The 23,340-nt window shown below is 42.7% G+C and overlaps 1 protein-coding gene across 1 annotated transcript; it reads left to right on the top strand.

The window, feature by feature from the left end:
* Positions 1-16,374: 16,374 nt before the first annotated feature.
* Positions 16,375-23,075, top strand: LOC130863884 (UL16-binding protein 1-like). Its single transcript, XM_057754218.1, has 4 exons — positions 16,375-16,468; positions 21,517-21,771; positions 22,155-22,388; positions 22,924-23,075. The coding sequence occupies exons 1-4, from the start codon at positions 16,375-16,377 to the stop codon at positions 23,073-23,075; spliced, it is 735 nt and encodes a 244-aa protein (XP_057610201.1).
* Positions 23,076-23,340: the final 265 nt, after the last annotated feature.

Below are 23,340 nucleotides of genomic sequence, written 5' to 3'. Positions count from 1 at the left end.
GTTCTTCTCTCTCCTCACTTCCTGGCTGTGTGTGTGATGTCAGCAGCCACCCCTGATTCTTGCCCCCATGACTACCCATGTTGGTGGACTGTACCCTTGATGTGGGAGGCAAAATCAACCCCACCCTCCATAAGTTGCTTTTGTCTGGTAGTTTGTTCCAGCAACCAGAAGGGTAACTAGTGTATGGTATATTAACCATGACAAGCTGCTTTATTGCAGATACACATCCCAAATAATGGCTACTGTATGCTTATAAACAGTTACAATGAGAAATTTTTAATATGTTTTTATGTAAGGTTGCTCCCCTACATACACACAAAACTTTGGGGAAAACTTTAATAAAAGGTTACATCTGTTGATTACAAATAAATAAAATAGAAAAATATCTCTTTATATTTTAACAGTTTTGAAAACTTATTTTTAGGAAGGTGATAAGTTTTAGATCCCTGGTTATGGGGTATCCTCCACCACCGATGTAATAAGTCAATCAAGTCAAATGAATAAATCCAGGTTTAATCTGAGCAGAGCAAAGCGTCTCCAGGGTGTCTCTCCAGAAGGCAGGGAGAGGACTTGAGAGCATGCTGCAGGTGCCTTGCCACCTCTTAAGTAGCCTGGAAAGCATGGTCTTGAGCAGCCCCTGGGAGAGACTGACATTTGGTGGGCTTTCTGAGGGGAGGGGCATCTCCTTGGAGGGCTTCCTGAGGGATCAGGGTCTGGGCAGAGAGAGAGAGAGGTGTAGCTTCCACCTAATAATTATCCCAGACTCCTTGGGTATATGGCGTCAGCAGGGCTTCCACTTAAACAAAAGGTGTGCTTACCCGTATTCTATGCCACACATAAGTTGACAAAGGGATTCTATGCATTAAGGCAAAGGACAGAATCTCTCACACTGCATAGAAATCAATTAGAAATGGACCAAAGACCTTATGATATCTCCTGAAACTTAGAAACTGCTAGAGAAAAAAAATTTAGGCAGAACAAGGTGTAGGTATAGACAAGGAGCTATGAGAAAGGTCTCATATACCACAGGAAATAACTATCCCCTAAGGTGTATTCCCCATATGCCGCATGGAAGTAAGGAAGAGACACCATGGCTACAGCAACTCTTATGAAGGAAGGTGTATCCCCCATATACCACAGGAAATAGGGACTGTTTCCTAAGGTATATTCCCCACGCAGAGATGACAAAATGAGGGTGCTTGAAGTTAATAAGCTTCTCCCAGCAAAGGAAACAACCAGCAGTTGTAGAAAAAGCCACAGAACAGGGGTTTTTGCCAGCTACACCACAGACAAGGGGCTGAAGTCTGAATGTGTACAGAACTACAGAAACCACACACACACACACACACACACACACACACACGTACACATACACACATTTTCTGAGGGAAGAATGCCTTTGGGGCTTCTCTCCAGTTGTTGGGAACCCAGCACAATCACAGCTTCCTGTGAAGGTTGCTGACATAGGGACAATATTTCTTTCATACAGAGATGCTTTCAAATTAAAATGTTAGGCTGGCAGTGAACCAAGCTGAGAGCCCAAGCTCATGGGACCTTCCAACACGGCCAATTCCTTTCCCGGTGTTTCTGGGGCTCTCACAAGCAAGACTAAAACTCAGTTTACATTTTTAGAAAAGCTCTTGCCGTGGCCTTCCTTTGACCTAGGCTTTTACTCACCAACTTGGATTCCATCAGTGAACCCAGGAAACATTATCTTGAACAAGTTTGAAAAAAAAAGTCCTTTAGTCACCCGTGAAGTGTATACTTGGCAACACCTGCACCTACTAATGACTTTGTTTTCAGGAGACCACACCCATATCGTCAGGTCTTGACTTCCTTCCTAGGACCCTCTTTCTGCTCACTCTCGTGTTCTGCATCTCTTTTAATCAATTCTGATTCTGCTCCAGACTCACTCATCCTGCAATTCTTTTCTTTGGTGAAGTCAATGGTGTGGGAGGTCCTTCTGTCTATGTGTTGCTTTCATAGGTTAATGAATAAAGGAACTGCCTTGGCTTGTTGCTAGGGCAGAACTTAGGTAGGTGGGGAAAACTAAATGGCATGGTGGGAGAAAGGAAGCAGAGTAAGGGAGATGCCATGGATTTGCTGCCAGAGACAGATGTGCTGGAACTTTGCTGGTAGGCCACGAACTCATGGTGATATACAGATTAATCGAAATGGGTTAAATTAAGAGGTAAGAGTTAACCACTAAGAAGCTAGAGCTAATGGGCTGAGCAGTGATTTAATTAATAAAATTTCTGTGTGATTATTTCAGTTTTGGGTGGCTAGGACAAACAAGAGGTTCCTTGCAACAAGTGTTGGGATTTGGCATGGCCCCTAGGAGACAAAGTAGTTACTAAGGCTGTTGTAAAGCACAAGAGACATCACTATTAAAAGCAGGTTTTATGCTCTAAAAGCATGCTCAAGATTTAGGGGAATAGGTCCTGGATAAGTTAAGTAAAACATAGATTCTGGGAGCCTGTCTCATCAGACAGCTAAGGATCAACCAGGCTGCAAAATGACATCATTCCTAAAGTTCCAGGAAGAGCAGTTGTACAAGAACAGGGCACAACAGCTGCTGGTCTTCCAAAGGCACCAGCAGCACTACCTTTAAAATGGTTGACAGACAAACCTGGATGGGTTAAGGCAATGGCCTTTAACAATTAGAGAAACTGCAGGCTTTAAATCAGCTGGTTCAGGAGCAACTAAAGGCTCAGCTTATTGAAGAAATTAGCCCTTTTAATTCTACTGTGTTGTTCTTAAAAAGAAATCTGGAAAATGGAAAATGGTAACAGATCTAAGAGCTGTTAATATGTTGATTCAGCCAAAGGGCTCTCTATAGTCTAGAATTCCTTTTTCTTATCTATTGCCTAAAGGAGAGCCTCTTATAGTTATTGATTTTAAAGATTGTTACTTCACTATAACTTTACAAGAAAAAGACAGAGAAATTTGCCTTCACAGTGCCTACTTATAGTAATCCTCAGGCTACTAAGAGATATCAATTGAAGATTTGCCCACAGGGAATGTTAAATAGCCCCCATCCTGTGCCAACATTTTGTACGACAGATATTGAAAATAATATTTAAGTAATTTCCTATAGTTTATCATTACATGAACAACATTTTGCTGTCTGATTCAAATGTAGATGATTTAGAAAGAATGAAGAAGCAAAGAAAGGTTGCCTTCTTGATGATTACAAATTGTTCCTGAAAAACACAAAGAAGAGATTCTATTAATTATTTAGTCTATAAAATGGGTTTATAAAAAATTAGATCTCATAAGGTACAGATTTTGAGATACGGTTTGCAGACTGTTAATGACTTTCAATGTTTTCTAGGAGACATTTCCCATCTATGGTCCACTATTTGACTATGTCCTCCTGAACTGAGTAATTTGGTCAAAACCTTAGATGGTGACAAGAACTTAAATCGTACCAGAAAATTATCAGCTGAAGCTCAGAGAGAATATGCTTTGGTGGAAGAGAAATTACAGTTCACATATGTGGATCACATGAATTCAAAGCTTAACTGCATTCTGATCATATTACCATACAAGCATTCCCCTATGGAAATTTTAATGCAGAGGGAAGATATTATCTTACAATGGATCTTTTTACCACTTCAACCGAGAAAAATTCAAAACTTACGTGGAAAAAGTCTCGGAATTAATTCTAAAAGGAAAATTGAGACTTTGTCAATTAGCAGAAATAGACCCAGCAGAAATTATAGTACCTCTTAATAATTATTAAATTGACAAATTATGGACAGAAAGTGAAACATTTCAAAGAGCTTATAGTATTTTTTGGGGGAGAGACTAACAGTTGGATTCTTCCTTGTATTGTATGAGAAACATCAGTATCTGGAGCCCCTACATTCTATACTGATGTAAGGAAATCAGGAAAGACAAAATACAAATGAAAAATTAAGTAATGTGGATCTAAGCCCTTATGATTTCTTGCCTGACTTTATTCTGCCCTGCCATAGGCCCAAAGTAACTTCTTTATTAACAGATGGCAATAAAACATATTCACAACATGCAGAGAGGAATCCCACATCACCGAATGGCTAAAGAAATGACAAGCCAGGCAGGAAAGAATACAGTTCTCTGAAGCATGTAGAGAAAGACTTGACCTTGGAGGGAACGGTGGCTCAATAAATGGGGGAGATGATGGTTTTGTGCATCATCATACCTTGCAGGTCACCACAGTATCTCAATATACACAAAGACAACTCATTGATACCTCCTGGAATTTCTCCATTGATAGACAGTATTCCTCCTGCTTAAATTGCTTTAATCCAAAGAACAAAAAATGGGGAGTGTTTCACTTTAATCCCACAGGTATAGAGAGATAGGAGAATATCACTAAACTAGTACAGCATCTAGTAACACTCTCCATGGGAAGTTTCAGTCCTTGCCTCAAGAAATTCTTAAAGCACTGGAAGAAAATGCCAAGTAAATTGTTAGATGGATTATTAGCACAACAAACCTCCACACAGTGTGAAGGCATGACAATTCTCTCATCAGCATGTATGCACAATGGATGATTTGATAGAATGGTTTGATAGAGTGATTTCTTAATTGTCTTCCTGTCTTGGGAGCAAGTGATGACCTTGAGGATCTCTCTTTCCCATCTCACCTCCCAGTGTTTCTCATTCCCTACTAACCAATGGCCCTGGCACTATATGGCCTGCTAATGGGCACCAAATCTGCTTGTAAACCTCCAGGCTATTCTTCCTCACTTATAGCTGCCCTTCCATCAGCTCCATATTACTTTGAAAGGCTTCACTATCTTTCTCTGGCACAATTAAAAACTGCCCATTGTACCAACATCCAGAATGTTCTACCCACAGTAAATATGTCACATTGTTTAATTATTTGATAGACATTTTCTTTCTTTGGTAATAAAATAAATTCTGCAAGGACATCACATACAGAACTCATCTCCTCTCTCTACTCAGGACCTTACAAACAGTTCTTACACGTGAGTCCCTCAGGCTGCCTGGAGAGAAAAGGTGCAGATGGAGGTGTGATTTTAGCTTCATCCAGAATTTTCCTGGTTTTATTTGAAGGATCTACATCAAGAGCCCCAGAGATCACCCAGCTTTCTTCGGCCACCCTGCCTGCACCTACCAGTCAGTGGCACAACCTCATTATGGGAGTAGCCTTCTCCATCATTTACTTTTTTATTCAAGCATGGCTGTGAAGAAATTATTTACCCAAGGAGGTAAGGAGCAGGCTGGGGTCTTTCTCAGGTTCTTCAGACTAACTTTGGGGCTAGTCCTTAGAATGAATGTCCTTCTGGGTATTGGGGGCACAAATTCCAGTCCTCACCCTTTCATAACAAGTACCCTTACCCACTGAGCCATCTTCCAATCCCCCAACACTGACCTTTTGAGCCTCTGGCTACCAATCTACCAGTTCAATAAATTATCTTCTGCTCAGATGCCAAGAACTGAATGAAGGAAGTTTCTTAATGCCTCAACTGCACGCACAACTACCATGACATTTGCCATGTACTCATTCCAAAAATATTGGCAATGGTATTTCATACATTAATTAGGACTCCCCACTTTACCACTTTTGTCTCACTTACCTCTATGGAGCATGCAGTGAAATGGCTGCTAACATTTTCATTTAAAGAGAAAGTGAGTTAGGAATGTATTCATAGTGGTTTAGTGGGATTTGGCTCTGTGATCAAACTCTTTTGTATACAGTTAATACTGACATGCAGGAACCACAAACTAATTGTGCCGACTCACTGAATACCACAGTACAAGCAATAGCATGAAGGGACATGAGGATTGGCGTGCATACTAGCATGCATTGACACCTGCATGGCAGAAAGGATGAAGTTTGATGGATCTCTAGACAAAGATGTAGATAACAGCTCACGTTGCTCTCAGGCCTCACCCAGAGGCTGCCTGCCACCCTCAGGTTCATCCAGTGCAGTCTAAGGATGACACACTGGAAAAGCTCTCAAACTTTGCACAAATCACTGCTGCAGCAGAGGAGATCTTGACCAAAGCTGTGTTGTGCGGAGACACAGCAGGGGGCCCGAGAGAGGTACCCTGTCCCACAGTTCTGCTCAACAAAAAGACTTAGTGGACTGCCAAAGATGCCTTAATTGACAAAGCCATTTTTTAATGAAGTTAAGAATTTCATCCTCAAATATTTAAATTTAATTTTCCTTACCTACACACATGTGCAAGGGAATAACAGGAGTCAGCATTTAAGTTATATAACAAAAACTTTCGTTAATAGAGTTTGGAATTTTGATTTTGCTGTTAGCCATGTTATAACCTAACACTGTGTCTTGCTTTATGGTTTACATTACAGTGTATAAATTGTTTATAAAGTTTCTGTTATGGCTGGAGTGGTGGCTCAATGGTTAAGAACTTACTGTTCATGCAGAAGACTCAGGTTCTGTTTCCAGCATCCACATAGTAGCTCACAACCATCAGTAACTTCCAGGGGATCTCATGTCTCATGTGGCTTCCAATGGCATCAACCCCACATGGGATGCACAAACATACATTCAAACAAAACACTCATACACATAAAATAAAGATACATCTTTAAAAAATCCTTTCATGAAGTTTCAAGTACAAGACAAGAATGATGGCTCAGGAGGCAAAGGAACCGGCGGAGTGGAATGGAATGCAGGGACTCACAGTGAAAGGAGAGCACTGAATTACCATGGTGTCCATGACACTTGCATCAGGTGGCTAGGGGACACATGCCTGTAACCCAGGGCTTGGGAAGTAGGAGCAGAAGGACCATAAGATCAAGGTCATCGTTAATTATGTAATGAATGTGACTCCACTCTGGGTAAGATAGTACTTTACAAAACTACATAACAACAACAACAATTTTAGCTTGGGCATGTTTAAGGAATAAAATATTATACATGTGGCCAGCCTGAATAGTTTAATCTAGACTTTAAAACTCAACAATGCAATACTCAAAGACTATTGGAGGAGCTGGCATCACAGTGGAGACCTATAACCCCACACTCAAGAGGTTAGGCCTGTAGGATCATCAAGATCAAAGAAAACCTGAGCTGCACAGTGAGATCCTAAAAAAATACAACAAACAAGCTACATTTGATTTAAATTGATCACTTTGTTAGGCGTTGGTACATAAGAAACTACTGTTCAGACGGGTTTGACCTTTGGAATTGAGGTCACCTGATTTTGATTTGGCAAATCAGGTTACACAAAGGGTGACTGTCATTGTTAGATTTTCCCCTATACAATATAGACTAAAACATAGAATAATGGTGAAGATATAATTTTTAGTTTGGGTTTTAGAGTTTCCATTTAGGCATCCACCATCAGCTAACATAAAGTTCTGCTTTCTTTTGCCTTTTGTGTCAGTGTAATTAGTTTTGATCTGTAAAACTTTTAAGGCTGCTAGTATGGTGGCTCATGGCCTCCTCTTGAAAGCTGAGGCAGGAGGATCACCCCAAGTTAGAGGCCAGTTTGGGAAACACAATGAGTTCTAGGCTAGCTTGTTGTAAGGAGCATGGGCCCTTTGTTCGGTCCTGGCCACCCTGCTAGCTCACACTCAAAATAATCACACAGAAACTCATTTATTTAAACACTGTCTGGCCCATTATCTCTAGCCTCTTATTGGCTAACTCTCACATCTTGATTTAACCCATTTTCACCAATCTGTGTATCACCACGAGGTCGTGGCTTACCGGGAAAGATTTCCCATGTCTGACTCTGGTAGCTCCATGGCAGTTCTCCCGCTCTGCTTTCTTTCTCCCAGAATTCAGTTCTGTCTTCCCTGCCTACCTAAGTTCTGCCCTATCAAAAGGCCAAGGCAGCTTCTTCATTCAACCAATGAAAGCAACATATAGACAGAAGGACCTCCTATACCATTGAAGAAAAAGAGTATAGAGAGTTGGACAGTATGTTAAAAATATATGCAGGCTAAAGGTTAAAGTCCTTAAAATAAAAAAGAAAGAAAGAAAGAGAATAGTTGGGTGTGGTAGTACACACCTTTAATCCCAACACTTGGTAGACAGAGGCAGGCTGACCTCTGTTAGTTCAAGGTGTGGGGACATGCGCCTTTAATCCCGATTCCTGGGAGGCAGAGGCATAGGGACTTCTGTGAGGTCAAGGTGTTGTGGCACACACCTTCAATCCTGGCCTGGAGGGATGGCTCAGCCATTAAAGGCTAGTGTAGTGATGAGGCGAGCAGGCCTGCTTTTTGTCCCTCCTGGCTTCCTCACAGCTAGCTTTACACCCGAAATAATTACACAGAAACTTTATTCATGTAAACACTGCCTGACCCGTTAGTTTTAGCCTCTTATTGGCTAATTCTCACATCTTGATTAACCCAGTTCTAATAATCTGTGTAGCACCATGAGGTGGTGGCTTACCGGGAAGATTCTAACCTGCTGCATCCATCTCGGAGAGGAGAGCTATGGCGTCTGCCTTGTTGCCTTCTTCCCAGCATTCTGTTCTGTCTACTCCACCCAACTAATTTTCTGCCCTATTAAAAGGCCAAGGTAGTCTCTTTATTAACCAATGAAAGTAACACATAGACAGATGACCCACCTACATCAGGCTAGGCTCACAACCAAAAATATAAGAACACTTAGCCTTTTTAAAAGCACTCCTGGACCTAAAAAATTACAGATATACAATAAAGACAAAACCAGATGAGTCATAATGCCAGATAAATGTTCATAGGCTTGGAAGAGAGAAGAAAAAGAGTATAGAGAATCATAAAATAAAGTTAATGTTTTGAAAAAAGGGGAGTAAAGTCTTTAAAGAGATAGAGTACAGATAGTCATAGATTATAAGGAGTAAAGAAAAATAAGACATGTAAAAATTGAAAATTCACAGAGAGTCTGGATTATGTATAGTATTGTGTTATCTTTGAATTTTTTGACTGTGAAGGAGGTAAGTACAGAGAAACATTTCATTGTATGGACTGCTAAGCTAAACCAGCATGAACATTATAAAGGTAACATGACTTCCAAATTTGGGTCTAAGGATATGTTGTTTTGGAAAAGAGGTTATTCTCTTGCTTCCACAGAGGATGAGAACTTGTGGATTGCTTCCAGAGTGGTATAGTTTGATGTAAAAAGAACCCCTGGAAGGTTTCTGTAAACATCCCCCCAAAGAAAATAATTCACCCAATAAACAGCAGGAAGAAGTTTGGACAGAACTGTGTCCATATTCCCAAATATTGTTTGTAAATGTTTCTTTACATTTAAAGGGAAATATGATATAGATATGAATAATTTGCATTGGTATGGATCTTGGTTTATTGATACAAATTTAAGACCAATTTTGCTATATGTATTTCTGATCTTGATTAAGGTATTGTGTTTGTGTAGCTCATTTAAAAATGTAATGCATAATTAAGAAATATAAGTTAATAGATACTCATTTATAATAGTCAAGCTTGTAGTCATGTTAGCTAGATTTTCTGGATGTACAGAGATATATTTCAGGTGGATAGGCATTCTTCAAATCTTTCAGAGACCTCCAGAATATTGCATTTAAAGTGTTTAAGAATTTAGGACTTTTCATGACAGTGAGATACATCTGCTCCTGGCAGCACCAATCTACTTCAAGAGGAAGATAGGCATTAAAGAGGCTTTTTATCGAGTTGGTTAGCCATTTGGTCAAGAAACTGCTCTTGCCTGGACTACATAATTAGACATGCAGGTCCCACAGAGAAACGATTGCTGAGCTTACCTAAAAGTGAGATGATCCTTTGGGATTCCTGCTTCATGAAAGAGCCTGCTAGACATTCTGTAGAACACAGAAGAAAAACGGGAATGGCAAACTGCCAATATAGGCAGAACTGTCTTTGAAATTTCCGGCTTTGTGAAAAAGTCTGCTGGATACTATGGGCCTGTAGGCTAAAAATGAATGCTCCAATGATGCAGAAGAACTTTGGATGACTGTCCAGGTAGCGAGATGACTCTCAATTCTAGAATTTTAGAAGTTGCTAACAATGCACTTCCTGTTTACTTAGGTAATATCATATCCTTCTGGAGTCTTTGATGGAGTTGAAGAATTTGTAGTTATAGTTTTCCTTAGTTATAATAAAAGATAAAGTAGATTTAAATATTGTAACTGTAATTCTTGCTAGAATTTTACTATGTTAAAATTAAAGTCTTCCTTTTTATTTAAACAGAAAACAAGAAGTCATGCGGGAGTCCTCTCTTAGTGCTGGGATTACCATTAATGAATAAAGAAACTGTATTGGCCTGTTGATAGAGCAGAATTTAGGTAGGCAAGGAAGATGGAACTGAATGCTGGGAGAAGGAAGGCAGAGAGAGAGATGCCATGGAGCTGCCAGAGTCAGGCATGCTGAATCTTTGTCGTTTAGCCACTGCCACATGTCGATATACAGATTAATAGAAATGGGTTAAATTATTATAAGAGTTAGCCAATAAGAAGCTAGAGCTAATGGGCCAAGCAGTGTTTTAATTAATATAATTTCTGTGTGGTTATTTTGGTTCTGGGCAGCTGGGATGAACAAGCAGTCCTCTCCTCCAACACAGATTGTTGCCTTGAACTCACAGAGATCCACCTGACTCTGCCTCCCCAATGCTAGATTTAAAGACATGTGTCCAGCAAGAGGCATCTTTTTTGAGCCATCAAACAAACTAACAAAAAAATTATAAAGGGTAAACATCACAGAAACTATCTGACAATAATAGTAAGAAATGTGAAATCAATAACAGGAAGATGTGTGGGAAATCCTCTAATTTTTCAGTGTTGAACAGCTTCATTCTGTATAGCTATGTGTTCAATGAAAGTTGATAGGAAAACTTGAAAAGATTTTAACATGAGAAAAAACAAATCACCAGGTTTTAAAATCACAATGAAAACCATAATTCTATAACAACTGGGTAGAGCATCTTAGCAGGTGTCTTGGGCCAGCTCTGGTAAACCAGACTTCTGGTAAATAGATGAGCAGCACATTCCTGCAGTGGAGGAATGATTTGGGTTGAACCTCCTTTGGAGCCTGGTATTATGGCTAAAACTTACTTGACATGCCATGAGAACTCATCTCTTCCTGGGTGGGCAAAAAGCAGAGGAACAAAGTGACAGGAGCCTTCTAGGTGACGGTGACAATGGTGGAAATCCAGGCAGCATATTCTAAATCTAAAAGTTGTATTGATGCAGTCATTACAAGTGTGGAATGCATAAAATTAAATAAAACATAGGCACTACATCCCAGAGACAAATGTATTTGAAACTAATGGTTTGATACCGAAAGACTCAGAAGACATATGAACATGATGAAGTAGGGAAAGATGGAAAAATAATTTTCTCACCTCAGCAAACTGAAATTTCTGATAGAGTACTATATTTATCCACTTGATATAACTATGCATATTAATATGTTAATCTATAATACATATCTATTAATATGTAATATATAACTACATATTATTAAATATAATAATATATTTCAACTGTAACTTATACCATTTGAGAGACTTGGTAGATGTGTGAGCACTATGTTATAGGTCATAATGGAAAAATCATTTTTTCACACCATCAAACTGAAATTTCTGATAGAGAAGCAACTATAAATATTATAGCACTCATATGAAGGTGATCATGAAAAAAGGCACCTGTGCACATATAATGCAAGCAGAATTCCCCATTGGTGGACAGATGCAGTAGTGCCCGTGCAGAATCTAAGAACTCAGTTCTGGGCACATGAGCCATGACTAAAGGGCACTGGTTGAAATGTGGGGCTTCTGAAAAGGACGAGGCCCATTCTCTTCCCATATTCTTTTTCCTTACACAGTGAATGTCTCAAACAGAGGCCCAAGAACATCACTAGACAGGGCAACTCACAGAGACAGGTGATGTATTCTGAAAGTTTTCAGTGACAGGTCCTGGAGATAGAACAGATGACCCAAAAGATGAAAGATGAAGTCTTCATTTCATTTCGGTGTACATCCATCTGTCTGTCTGTCTGTCTATCTGCCAGAGGTAACATGTATATGTAAGCATAGAGCAGACAGGCACACAGGTCGGCCAGTGCTGATGGTGCAGCACCCATCAGTGAGATGTCACATGCTCAGAAAATGTGGCATGTGTTTTAAACATTTCTCTGTACTGACTCAAGACCTAAAAATCAGACCTCTCAGTTATATGAACAGTCAGATTTATGTAATTTCAAATCAGCAAGGAGTTCATTCCTGAATCTCAAAGATGAATGGGCATCAGAGGCTGTGCATTCATCTCTTAGGTCTGCTAGAATCTGAAGACAAAACATACGGTGTGCTGACCCAGGTAAGATTCTCCTGATGATCTAATCAATCATGATTAATTGTTGTGTAAAACATAAGCAAACTATGGGTAGGGTGGAGAGATAGCTCAGTAATGAAGACCACTGGATAGACTTCCAGAGGACCGACTTTAATAATAAACACCCACATGGAGCTCACAATCACCTGTAACCACAGTTCCAGGGGTCTGACACAATCTGTTGACATCCATGGGCATCTGGCATGTACATGGTGCGCACATAAATAATTCAAATAAAACACCCCTACACACAAAGTAAAAATTCAAAATAAAACTCTATATACTTTTCTCATGAGCTAATCACAAAGAATGAAGATATTATTTTCTTGGGTAAAGTGTTATTTATTTGAAACAGACATTAAAATTAACTTTCTGGGAAAGATTATAACATACATAGGTGAATGGCTGGTAGAAGGAAAATATAAAATAATAAATGCCAGTTAACACTGTACAAGAGCATTATCCCACAGCAAATTTTGGAAATGTAAAATTTGGGTACACAATCAGCAACTACAAATGTAAGCATAAATAGCAGAGTAATGTCTTAGATCAAATAAAGGAAAAGAAATTTCTTTCTTTCTTCCTTTTTTTTTTTTTTTTTTGACAGGGTTTCCTTCTGTAACAGTTCTGGTTGTCCTGAAACTCACTTTGCAGACCAGGCTGGTCTCCAACCCACAGAGATCCACCTGCCTATGCCTCCCGAGTGCTGTGATTAAAGGCATGGGCCACCACTGCCTGGCAGGAATTTCCTTTCTGGGGAAGACCGCTATCATCATTAAGAGAGAGAAATATGAGTAAAGAGCCATTGATTAAGTCCACAACTACACTTCCATGATCACATTTTGGTCTTTGAATAGACCTGGAAATTGGGACGATCACTAGAGCAACAACCTTTGTCTAGGAAGTCTATGCAATCTGACAAAAAAAAAAAAAGTCTCTAATAAATTCTCAAAGCTGAGTTGTCATTTAGGACATCAAGGGAACAGGAGGAGAGAGGTTGTAGAATTACATCATTGAACTCAGAAATCCAAGAGTCTTGATTACTGAGGAGCATTTCGGGGGATAAGAAAGCAGGGACCAAAGATGAAGAGCAAACTCACAAGCACTCATGGGCAAGATGGCTCCGTGGGAAAAGCACTTGCCCCCTAGCATGATGTGCTGGCTTGTTTCTGGTAAACTTGACACAATGCTGAAATCATCTGAGAAGAGGGAACTTCTGAGAAAATGCCTCCATGAGATCAGAATATTAATATGTGGGCAAGCCTGGAAGGCATTTTCTTAACTAGCGATTGATGTGGAAAGATTCTGCCCATCATGGGTGTTGCCACCTCTGGGATTGTGTTTCTGGGTCCTGTAAGAAAGCAGGCTCTGAAAGCCACTAAGAGCAAGCCAATAACTTTCCCTTGACCTCTGTAGCAGTTGCTGCTTCCAGGTTCCTGCCCTGCTTGTGTTTTAGGCTTTGCTTCCCTCAATGGACTGTGAGTGGGCATGCAGAGGCCAAATGAACCCATTTCTCATCAAGTTGCTTTGGTCATGGTGTTTCATCACTGCAATAGAAACCTTAACTAAGACACAAGAAACTGAGTTCCAGCCCCAGAGGGTGGATGAGGTCTCACTGGCAGAGGAAACAGATCTGCAAGATGCTCAAAAGGACAGAGCAGTGGAGATGACAGAGCATCTTAACTCTGGACAGATGGATCCACTGCGGCAAGCCTTGTAGTTGACTGCAGTTGGACGTGTGACAGCTTGACAGGTCCTAATGCAGACAGGTTCTAGTGGCCTTTTGTCCTGTGGGAGGATGGTAAGATAGATACAATCTCCCGTATTAGTGTGAGGAGGTGACTGAAAAGGCTTATTTGTCTGGGAACTCCAGATGCCCTTGATTGTCACCATGATAAAACACGAGACAGATATTGAGTCTCAGGATCTAGTGAGGGTCCATGTCAAAGGATAGCTGTAGACTGAGGACCCAAAAAGTGTAATATGGATGACAATGGGCAAAATTAGAGTCTTGAGTGTGAGCTTAGCAAGATTTTCTAAGAGTTAGATAATCTGATAGGGACAAGGGAAGAGGGGACTTATGGATGGAGAGGGAGGTCAGTGCAGAAGAAGGTAGGAGAAGGGTAAAGGGGGTATCAAAATTGATAGGATTGAGATAATAGGGAAATACAGAAAATGATGTCTCCTTAGGGAAGGTGGAAGGAGGTAAATACAGAAAGAGGAAGGAAGGTAAAATAAATCAATACAATGGCTGGAAAAGTCACAATGAGCCATACTGCTAACTATTTACTTAAAAATATAACAAATGTAACTCAGTGTATGACTACACATATATAGTTTTAATTAACATTTTTCATATGGGCTGATGGCGCTTCCTCCAAGAGACTATCTAACAAAAACCACAACCAGGCAAGAGCAACCTTCTTTTGAGTTTTTGGTCAGGGCTATTTAAAAACTTCTAAAACATACAGTCTATTGTTTTTTTTTTTTTCTTTCTACTCCCAGAGGTGGAAGGTAAGTCCCTATTGCTGAAGACACCATGAACTTTACAGACAGGGTCCAGAGGCCACTGAGCTAGAACTGACCTAAAGTCACCTCCCTGAGTGAATAACTTTCTAAAGGTGCCGTGCAAGCTTCCAAAGGAGAGAGGCATCCAACAGTCCCACCCAGCAATCGATGCCTATGAATCACATCAATGAGCAGCATGACACAATAACCCTTATATGTACAGAAGTGGCACACATGCGTTGGTGATAACCTTCACCTCTCTCATTGAACTTAAGACCTGCTCAGCAAGATGGATATCATACCTGCATGGTACTGGAAACTAATAATTAACATAGCTAACTAATAAGTGCTGAGGTCATGGTTATTAGTCATGGTTATTAGAGGAGAATCCACAACTTTTACTAAATCAGCATAATCTCTAACAGCAATCTATAAACATTTGGTCTTAAACACACGGATAAAGGTATTCTTCACTCCCATTAACGAAACTTTTCTTTAGAGAGGATGGAGACCTCTGTAGAAAACCACAGTTGATCAATATGCAGAGTTGTGGAGCCCAATTTCAAGGGATGCTTCTTTAAAATATCCCACACCTAAGGCTCAGGGCAGAATGCAGAAGAATGAATAGAATTCTAACATGGGTGTTTTGGAAGGGCAGCCAGTGCTCTTAACCTCTGAGCCATCTCTCTAGGCCCCAGAATCTGTTCCTAATTGGAATAATTTTGTGATTGCAGAACTTCTCAAAGGTCTTAGGTTCAAGTGTCAGATTCCAGTGCCACAGGGTTAAGGAGAAAAGCACAGCCTTGCTGACAAGATAGTAATTGTCTTCCCTCTGTGTTGGTGTGGGGATGATGGAAGGAGATGGAGGGTGGGGAGGGGAGAATGACTCAGGCTGTAGGGGATGGGGAGTGCTGGGTCCCAGAGCCAAGAATCAGGACAACAATTAACATGAGGGTGGAGGACAGGGTTGAGGGGAAGGAACCTGGTGGAGAAAATGAGTCTGGGGTTGAGATGTAGGGAGAGGGAAGGTGGTAGGAAGTGCAGAAGGACCAGCTGAGTATTGGAGGAGGACTCAGACAGCAGCGGGCAGCTGGGGTCGGGGTGGCGAGGCTGAAGCTAAAGGAGGTGTGTCAAAGACTCCGGAGAGAAACTCCTGGGTGTGACTCCAAGTTTCTTCTGACTTGATGGCTCTTAGGTACACACGTCCGTTTCCGGTGTCAGACCGCAAGGAAAAAAAAAATGATTTTTAGGGAAGGACTTTGCGTTTTGGGCGGGGTCAGCTGTCCTGGATTTAGAAGGTTGAACCTTGGTTGGTTGTCTGGGAGGGACCAGAAGGTTTAGGAGCCTGGGGATTGGACAACAGCAGCCTGGCATCACTCAAGGTCATAGTCTCCGCCTTGGCAGTCTGCTTAAAAGTTGCAGGAGCGAGTCTGGTGCATTGTGCCCAGAATTCCCACTGAGAATTCACAGCCTGGTGCCTGGCACTTTTGTGAACCCTCTGCCGGGGGGCACTGAGGCCTCACAGCTTCTCGGAGCAACTCTGGTTACTAAACCTGTTGCTCAGGGTATGACAAACAATGCAGCCACCAAGAACTATCTTTCCACTAAGGCGCTGTGTTCCTCGGTTCCAGTGATCTGTCTGTGGTTCACGCTACCAGCAGGTGAGTTGCCGCGATTTAACCAGACGGGTGCTGGAAGGGGGATGGGGAAAGTAGGGAACTGGCTATTGAATCCCGAGGTACCCGTCCTCCTCCGGGAAGCTCTGGGACCAGGAGAAAGGCAGCACTTGCTATAAAGGCTGCGCCTGAGGAAAGGTGGCCCTTGCTGTGGCAATACCCATCCCCTACCATGCCCAGGGGAAGAAGGAAAAAGTTACCATGACGCCGTGAGCATTCTGCCATGCTGGGTGTCCACAGGAAGGCTAAGCTGAGTCAAGAAGTCCGGAGGTGATGGGCACAGTGCCAGACCCTGCCAAAAGGCTCAGACAGCTCCCCTGGATTTCAGGCAGTCTGTGCTCTGAAGACTGTCTTCCCAGGAGATTCCTCAGGAGCCCTCCTCCATTCCTGAGCCTCTATGCCCTGGAACTTCCTTTCCCATCATTCCACCGTACTATTCCAGCAGATGACAAAGGATGCTTCAGGGAAAATGGTGGCAACCACCCTCTTTCTCACTTTCTACAGTTTTTTTTCTTGCTGATGCTTTGTTTTACTGGAGGACTTCACACCATAGCCCACACTAAAGAATTTGCAGCGATTCCTTCTCTCTCTAGGTGTGTCAGGGATTACAACTTTCTACCACCATCTCAGCTTCATTCCATGAGACTCATCAACCACCAGTCCGCTCAGCACCCTTCCCTGTCCATATACCCTTTCCCACTCCCCATCCATAAAGTGCCTTTCAGCCCCTTTTCCACCAGGTGACAATCTGTGGATTAGCACCTCAGCTAATCAGGGCTGACCATAGTGGATTCCAGCAATGGTACTGGGTAGGGACATGTGGAAGGCTCTGCCCTGGCATTCCAGGCCCATGTAGTCTACCCCCTGGGGAAACAGCATCAATTAATGGTGTTCCTTTAGGCAGGAATAGGTTTGGGTTTTGTTTGTTTGTTTTCTTTTGTTTCATTTTCTGTAAATGGCAGGCATTGAAATTTCCCACCAGGCAAGCCTTACTATACCTATCCTGCATTAAACACTCGAGTCTACATTTAGTGTAACTGGCTCAGAGGGCAGCAAACTGATGAACGGGACAGCAGATTTGGTCTCCATCACTCTTCTGACCCCAGATTAGGGTCTACTCCATGTACCAGTATTGGTGCCATCCCCCCAGAGTACATTCAAATGTACTGAGCAAGCTGCATGTTTCCTGGGAATCAGTGGGTTTTATGCTGCCTATGACATCTGGGTCAGCTAGAAATGACAGGATGAGGTCCTGAGTTTAGGGTTTCTTGATCTCTCCATTGCTGTCCTGTGGAGTCCTTTGATTTTCATGCCCATAGAGGACACTCCTCAAGGCCCAAAGTGCTTGCTGAGGGAGAGGTGGCAGCTTACTTCAGCACTAACCTGAGTTACTTTCTCTACATGAGGTAAGATTTCCACAACCATCTGAAGAACTAGAGAGGTTCTGTCAGAAAAAAGTCCTTGTCTCTCCCTGCCAGGCAGCTTTCAACATACAAGTGGCCTGTTATGTCCCTGCAGCAATGTCTCTCCTCTGAACAACTTGTCTGACTGTGACCTGTCTACCTAATAGCCTAGAGGTAAAGAGCTCACCTAATGACTTCTGCCTGAAGCCTGATGGGCCTTCTGATAGCCCAGACCCAGAGGCTGCTCTCTCCAGGGCCCTGGGCCAGGCCAGGAGCCACAGTGAAATGGAGTGTATTTTCCCTGCTGCAGGTGGGTCAGGCTGACTCCTGCACAAACAAGGCAATTCTCCAATTAGACACCACCATGAACTCCACCCAGGGCATTTTATAGGACTGACACCTCTGACTGACAGACTGTCGTGGGTCAGAGGGTCCTAGAAGCAGGTCCAGCCATGTTCTTCACGGATGTTTTGTCTCTGGCTGCTTTCAAGCTCCAAGAGCAGAGATGAGCAGGCATAACAGAGACCGTCTGTCCTGTGAAGACTTCAGTACTGATATAGTAGCTGTATTTGTCACTTTCTGCTGCTGTGATGGACACCAAGGCCACGGTCACAAAGGAAGGAAGGGTTTGGATCTTAGAGTTTCAGAGGACTAGAGTCCATCACCTCACAGCAGAGAAGCATGGCACCTGGGGTGCTTGGTGGCTGGAGCACCAAGTGTAGAGCCCACAGTTTTTAGTTTGGTTTAGGTATTTTTTTTTTAATGTAGGCACATCTCCTGGTAGACTACAATTTTTGTTTGTTTGTTTCTTGAGACAAGGTTTCTCAGTGAAGCAGTCCTAGCTTGTCTTGGAACTCGCTCTGTAGACCAGGCTGGCCTTGAGCTCACAGAGATCCTCCTGCCTCTGCCTCCCAAGTGCTGGGGTTAAAGGCCTGTGCCACCACCACACAGCTGGTTTGCGATTTTGAGATAAGGTCTCCCTTTATAGTCTGGCTGTCATAGAACTCACTATGGAGAACAGTATGGACACAAACACATAAAGTTCTGCCTTCCATTCTGGGACCTCTTTCCTACATTCCTAAGGTATTCTCCAGAAGATCCCAGTAGATGCTTCCAGGGACCAGACAGCCACAACCATACGTACTTATACTTTTCCCCGAGTTGTTTTTAATAAAATAATATTGTTGTTTTGTTTTAAGCAGGATTCACACCATAGATCACCCTATAAAAACTGCGACAATTTACCAACAGTTTACCAAGTGTTAGGATTACAACTTTGTGCCACCAGGCTCAGCTTCAGTTCCCATGAGACTCAACAACCACCATCGCCATTACAACAGGGAGCATGGCAGCAGGCAGACATTCTTTCTGGAGCCTCAAACATAGAGCCCATGATTTTTAGTTCACCTTGTTCTGGTATGGTTTGGTTTGGGTTTTTGACACAAAGTCTCACTGGCTGTTCTAGGACTCACTATGAAGAACAGGCTGGCCTCAAACTCAGAAAGATCCACCTGCCTCTGCCTCTCAAGTGCTGGGATTAGAGCCCTGTAATATGCCCACCTGAAAGCCCACATCTTAAATTTCAAACAAGGCCCAGAGATGAAGAAACAGGAATGGGTTTCAAAGCTACATCCCCAGTGTCATACTTCCTTCAGCCAGGCTGTACTACTGAACCTGTCCAAACACTGCCACCAACTGGGAACCATGAATTCAAATACCCTATTCTATAGAGGACAGGTTCATTCAAATAAACACACTAGACATTCACAATAGCATCTCGGCGTTGGTGTCTGAACGAAGCAATACAGAAAGAATGACTGCACTTGCTGTGGGGTCAAATGGTCTCTCTTGTCGGAATCTGATTGGTCCTCCTAGAAAGACAATCTCAGTCTGTCTTGGAGGTGGTTCAGGTTTAACTGTTTTTTTTAATTTTTTTTTGCTTTATGCATGTATGTATGTGCACCACATATGTACCTTGTGGCCTCAGAGGTCAAAAGAGAACATTGGATCTCCTGAAGCTGGAGTTACTTGCAATAGTCAGTCACCACGTATGGTTACCGAGAATTAAACATGGATCCTCTGAAAAGCAGACAGTGCCCACAACCACTGCACCACTTCTCAGGCCCAATGGTTCAGTTTAAACAATGGGCACCGGAGTCAGGGTTTTCATAAGACAGCAACTTTTAGCTTCATGATTATCTGTTCTGTCTTTAATTATTAAAATTCAATTATATGTGGGTTAGATAACCACTTACCTGTATTTAGAATTTTGATGTTCTGTTAGCCATGACTCCCTTAAGCAGTTAAGCTTCAAGGTGGGTCTCCCCCTACTCAGCAATGGACCATTGTCTTTGATGTTACTGCCCCTTGACCACTCTACCTGATGGGATTTTTCTGTACCATATTTACTGGGATTCAGTAATACAGTTTCCTAACCCACCCCAACCTTGAGCCCTCAACATCCCCGAGCTCCAGCAATGCTGGTGCCCTTCTCCTTGGTCCTTCTCACCGTGCTTCTCAGCAGGGATGCTCCAGCATCCACAGACAGCATGGACTCTGCACACTTCCCCTGGAAATGTTTGCTGTTCCATCCACTCTGGCACATGCACTTCTCTGAGATTCTTGATCCCCACTCTTCTACTGCCAGATTTAACCAGCCTAGATTTTCTGTGTCCTGTAGTGTGGGCTAGCCTCTGACCAGTCCAGGAAGCTATCCCTGGACCACTGCAGTAGCCATGGGATCTGGTGGGATTGCTCTGGTTTAATTCTGTTGCTGTGATAAACACTCTACCAGAAGCAGCTTAAGGGAGAAACTGATTTTTTTGACTCCGACTTCTAAGCCATAGTCTGTCGCTGAGGGAGGTCAGGGCAGGTACTCAGAGGCAGGCCCATGTGCTATTCCACACAGCATTATCTATGACCAAGATCTCACTTCACAGCCAGACAAGAACAGACGGAACCATGGAGAATGCTGCTTGCTGTCTGATTCTCTATCTCTTATCCAGCCAGAGACCACCTGCCCAGGGAATGGTAATGCCCACAGTGACCAGACATTTTTACATCATGAACAATCAAAACAGTTCCTCAAAACACACTCCCTTCTTAGGTGACTCTAGGCTTTATCAAACTGGCAATAGAATCTAACCAGCAAAGATGTTCAAGTCTATGATCTGAGTACAGATGAGTAAAAATGGTGTCCATGCAACCTCTGTTCCATCCTCACCCTGCTCACTCTGCCCCCCAGCCTCACGCACCATCCTGTCCTCACACGGTCTCCAGGAGCAGCTTCTGGAGATTCTCCAGGATGAACAGGTCCAGAGAAGACATCCTGAAGTTTTCCTGCCATCACTGACAAGGCCCACCCTTAGCAAGATAATGTAATAACAGATTAGAGAATTGTCCTGTTGAAGAGCAGGGGTCATACAGACCTTGACCTGCATCTTCAAACAAGAGAGAATGACTCACTATACTTTACTTAACACAGTGAAAGTGCAGTCAGGATTTAATCATATTTACTTATTTCTACATTTTTAAAGACTCCCTTCCAAAGGACTTTCCTGTTCCACAGGCAGAGACTGTCTCTGAGCCCCTGTTCCTCATCCCTGACCTCACTGCATGTTTCCTTCACAGATGCTGCTTCTCTTTGCTACAGCTTCACTGTTAACAAGTCAGAGTATGGACCATGGTCCCACAAAGTCCAAGGACAACTGGATGAAAAGACTTTTATTACCTGTGGCAGTAACAACTGCCATGCTATCGGTGGTCTGGGGGAAACACTAAAAGCCATACAGTCCTGGGAAACCCAGGTCGACACTCTGAAAGATGTAATTGACCAGATCATTGATCAAGCACTTCTCATGAATCAAAAGATTGATACAACCAGAGGTGAGTTTCAAACGGACCCATAGTGCTGGATATGAAGCCCAGTGATAGAGTGCTTGACTAGCATCCGTGAGGACCTAGGTACAATCCCCACTGCTACAAAGTAAATAAAAGAACAATCAGATGGGCGCCTGAGGGAAAGAACAGGACTTGTGATGGGCTAGGGACATTCATTGTTTTCCTGGAGGATAAGAAATGAATCACTGGTAGCCCCTCCCACCTCAGAGGTCCAGCAGCAAGGCTAAAATGTGGATAGAGCAAGGTCAGAGAATGGGAAGGGAAGAGGGTAGGTAGACAAGATTCATCAAAGCTAGAGGCTGATCCCTTTCCAATGGGCACAGAGCCCTTCACTGTGCAGGTCATGATAAGCTGTTCACATGGAGCAGACGGAAATACCAATGCATCCTGTGACTTAAACCTCAATGAACACAAAGTGCTGCATCTTCACTCAAGCACTGGAGAGTGGACTGAAGTTGATCCTGGATCCATGCAGATAGAAGAGATGTGGGAGGAAAACAAGGATTTAACAGACTTCTTATCCAGGACCTCACAGGGGGACTGTAAGGCCTGGCTTAAGGAGATGATCAAGTTACTCTTGGAAGAAAAGCTGGAGTCTACAGGTAACTGGGAAGAAGCTTTCTAGAGATGAGGTGTGTGTGTGTGTGGGGGTGTGTGTGTGTGTGGTGTGTGCGCGTGTGTGAGAATCTAATTGCTATGCGTTCTTGTGTTTTTGTTCATTTTTTCTGTCAGTCATTTCATTTCTCACCCTCTCCAATCGCATTAATTGTGTTTATATTGTTCTTATTGTGGTTCTTGCTGACTGTCACAGTCTGAGCATCCTTGTATTTCCTGGCCTTTTCCTCATTCTAGACTCACTGTTGCTTTTCTCACCTGATCTTTCTTCTTCCCTGACACCGTCCTCACAGGTCATTCTCATGCCTGCTTTCCTGCCAGCAGTAACGATGAAGCCCCAGCAATACCCCGCTTCCCCTACCATAGCTGCATGAGTCCTTTGTGGTCAGGGAATATGCCCTCTCTCCTTTCCTACTTGGGACCCACCTAACAGCTGTTGCATAGCAACAGGGGTGGAACTATCTGTGTTGCTGAATTACCAGAGAAACCAGAAGCTAAGGTGAGACTTTATCTTGATTTCAGGTCTGATCAAAGACACAGCTGGTATTTTCACTTCGGCCTCACCAACCATTGCCCCAGATGTGGACCGGTCTTCATCCATGACCATGAAGCCCAGTGTCTTTGTCTTGCTGTTCACCTTACCCCTCCTGGTTCTCTTAAATTATCTGCAATGACAGGTACTGAGGGTGGGACTGGGAGTAGAGACAGATGGGTGAGGAGTGAGGAAGCAAGGGTGAATTCCTGAAGTCACAATCTTGTCCTTCAACTGTAGCATCTTATTAAGAAAGGAGGCAGGAGATCTGGAGTTCGTGTCACCTGATAGCAATAGCTTGTGCATGGTCACCCTTGACAGGACAGGAATAATGTCACAGTGCAGTGGGCAATTAGGAGGGAACACAGCAGGTGTTGTGTTCAGAGCAGGTTCCTAATCAGGAGGAT

Source organism: Chionomys nivalis, chromosome 2, assembly GCF_950005125.1.
Source record: "Chionomys nivalis chromosome 2, mChiNiv1.1, whole genome shotgun sequence".
In the NCBI taxonomy this organism is placed as follows: domain Eukaryota; kingdom Metazoa; phylum Chordata; class Mammalia; order Rodentia; family Cricetidae; genus Chionomys; species Chionomys nivalis.
This window is presented reverse-complemented; position numbering and strand designations above follow the sequence as displayed.

Bases quoted from the DNA above. Each gene is read 5' to 3' on its own strand.
- LOC130863884 (XM_057754218.1), top strand. From the start codon at position 16,375: ATGACAAACAATGCAGCCACCAAGAACTATCTTTCCACTAAGGCGCTG. The intron at 16,469-21,516 runs GTGAGTTGCCGC...TTTCCTTCACAG, and splicing joins GTGGTTCACGCTACCAGCAG to ATGCTGCTTCTCTTTGCTAC. The intron at 21,772-22,154 runs GTGAGTTTCAAA...CACATGGAGCAG, and splicing joins AAAGATTGATACAACCAGAG to ACGGAAATACCAATGCATCC.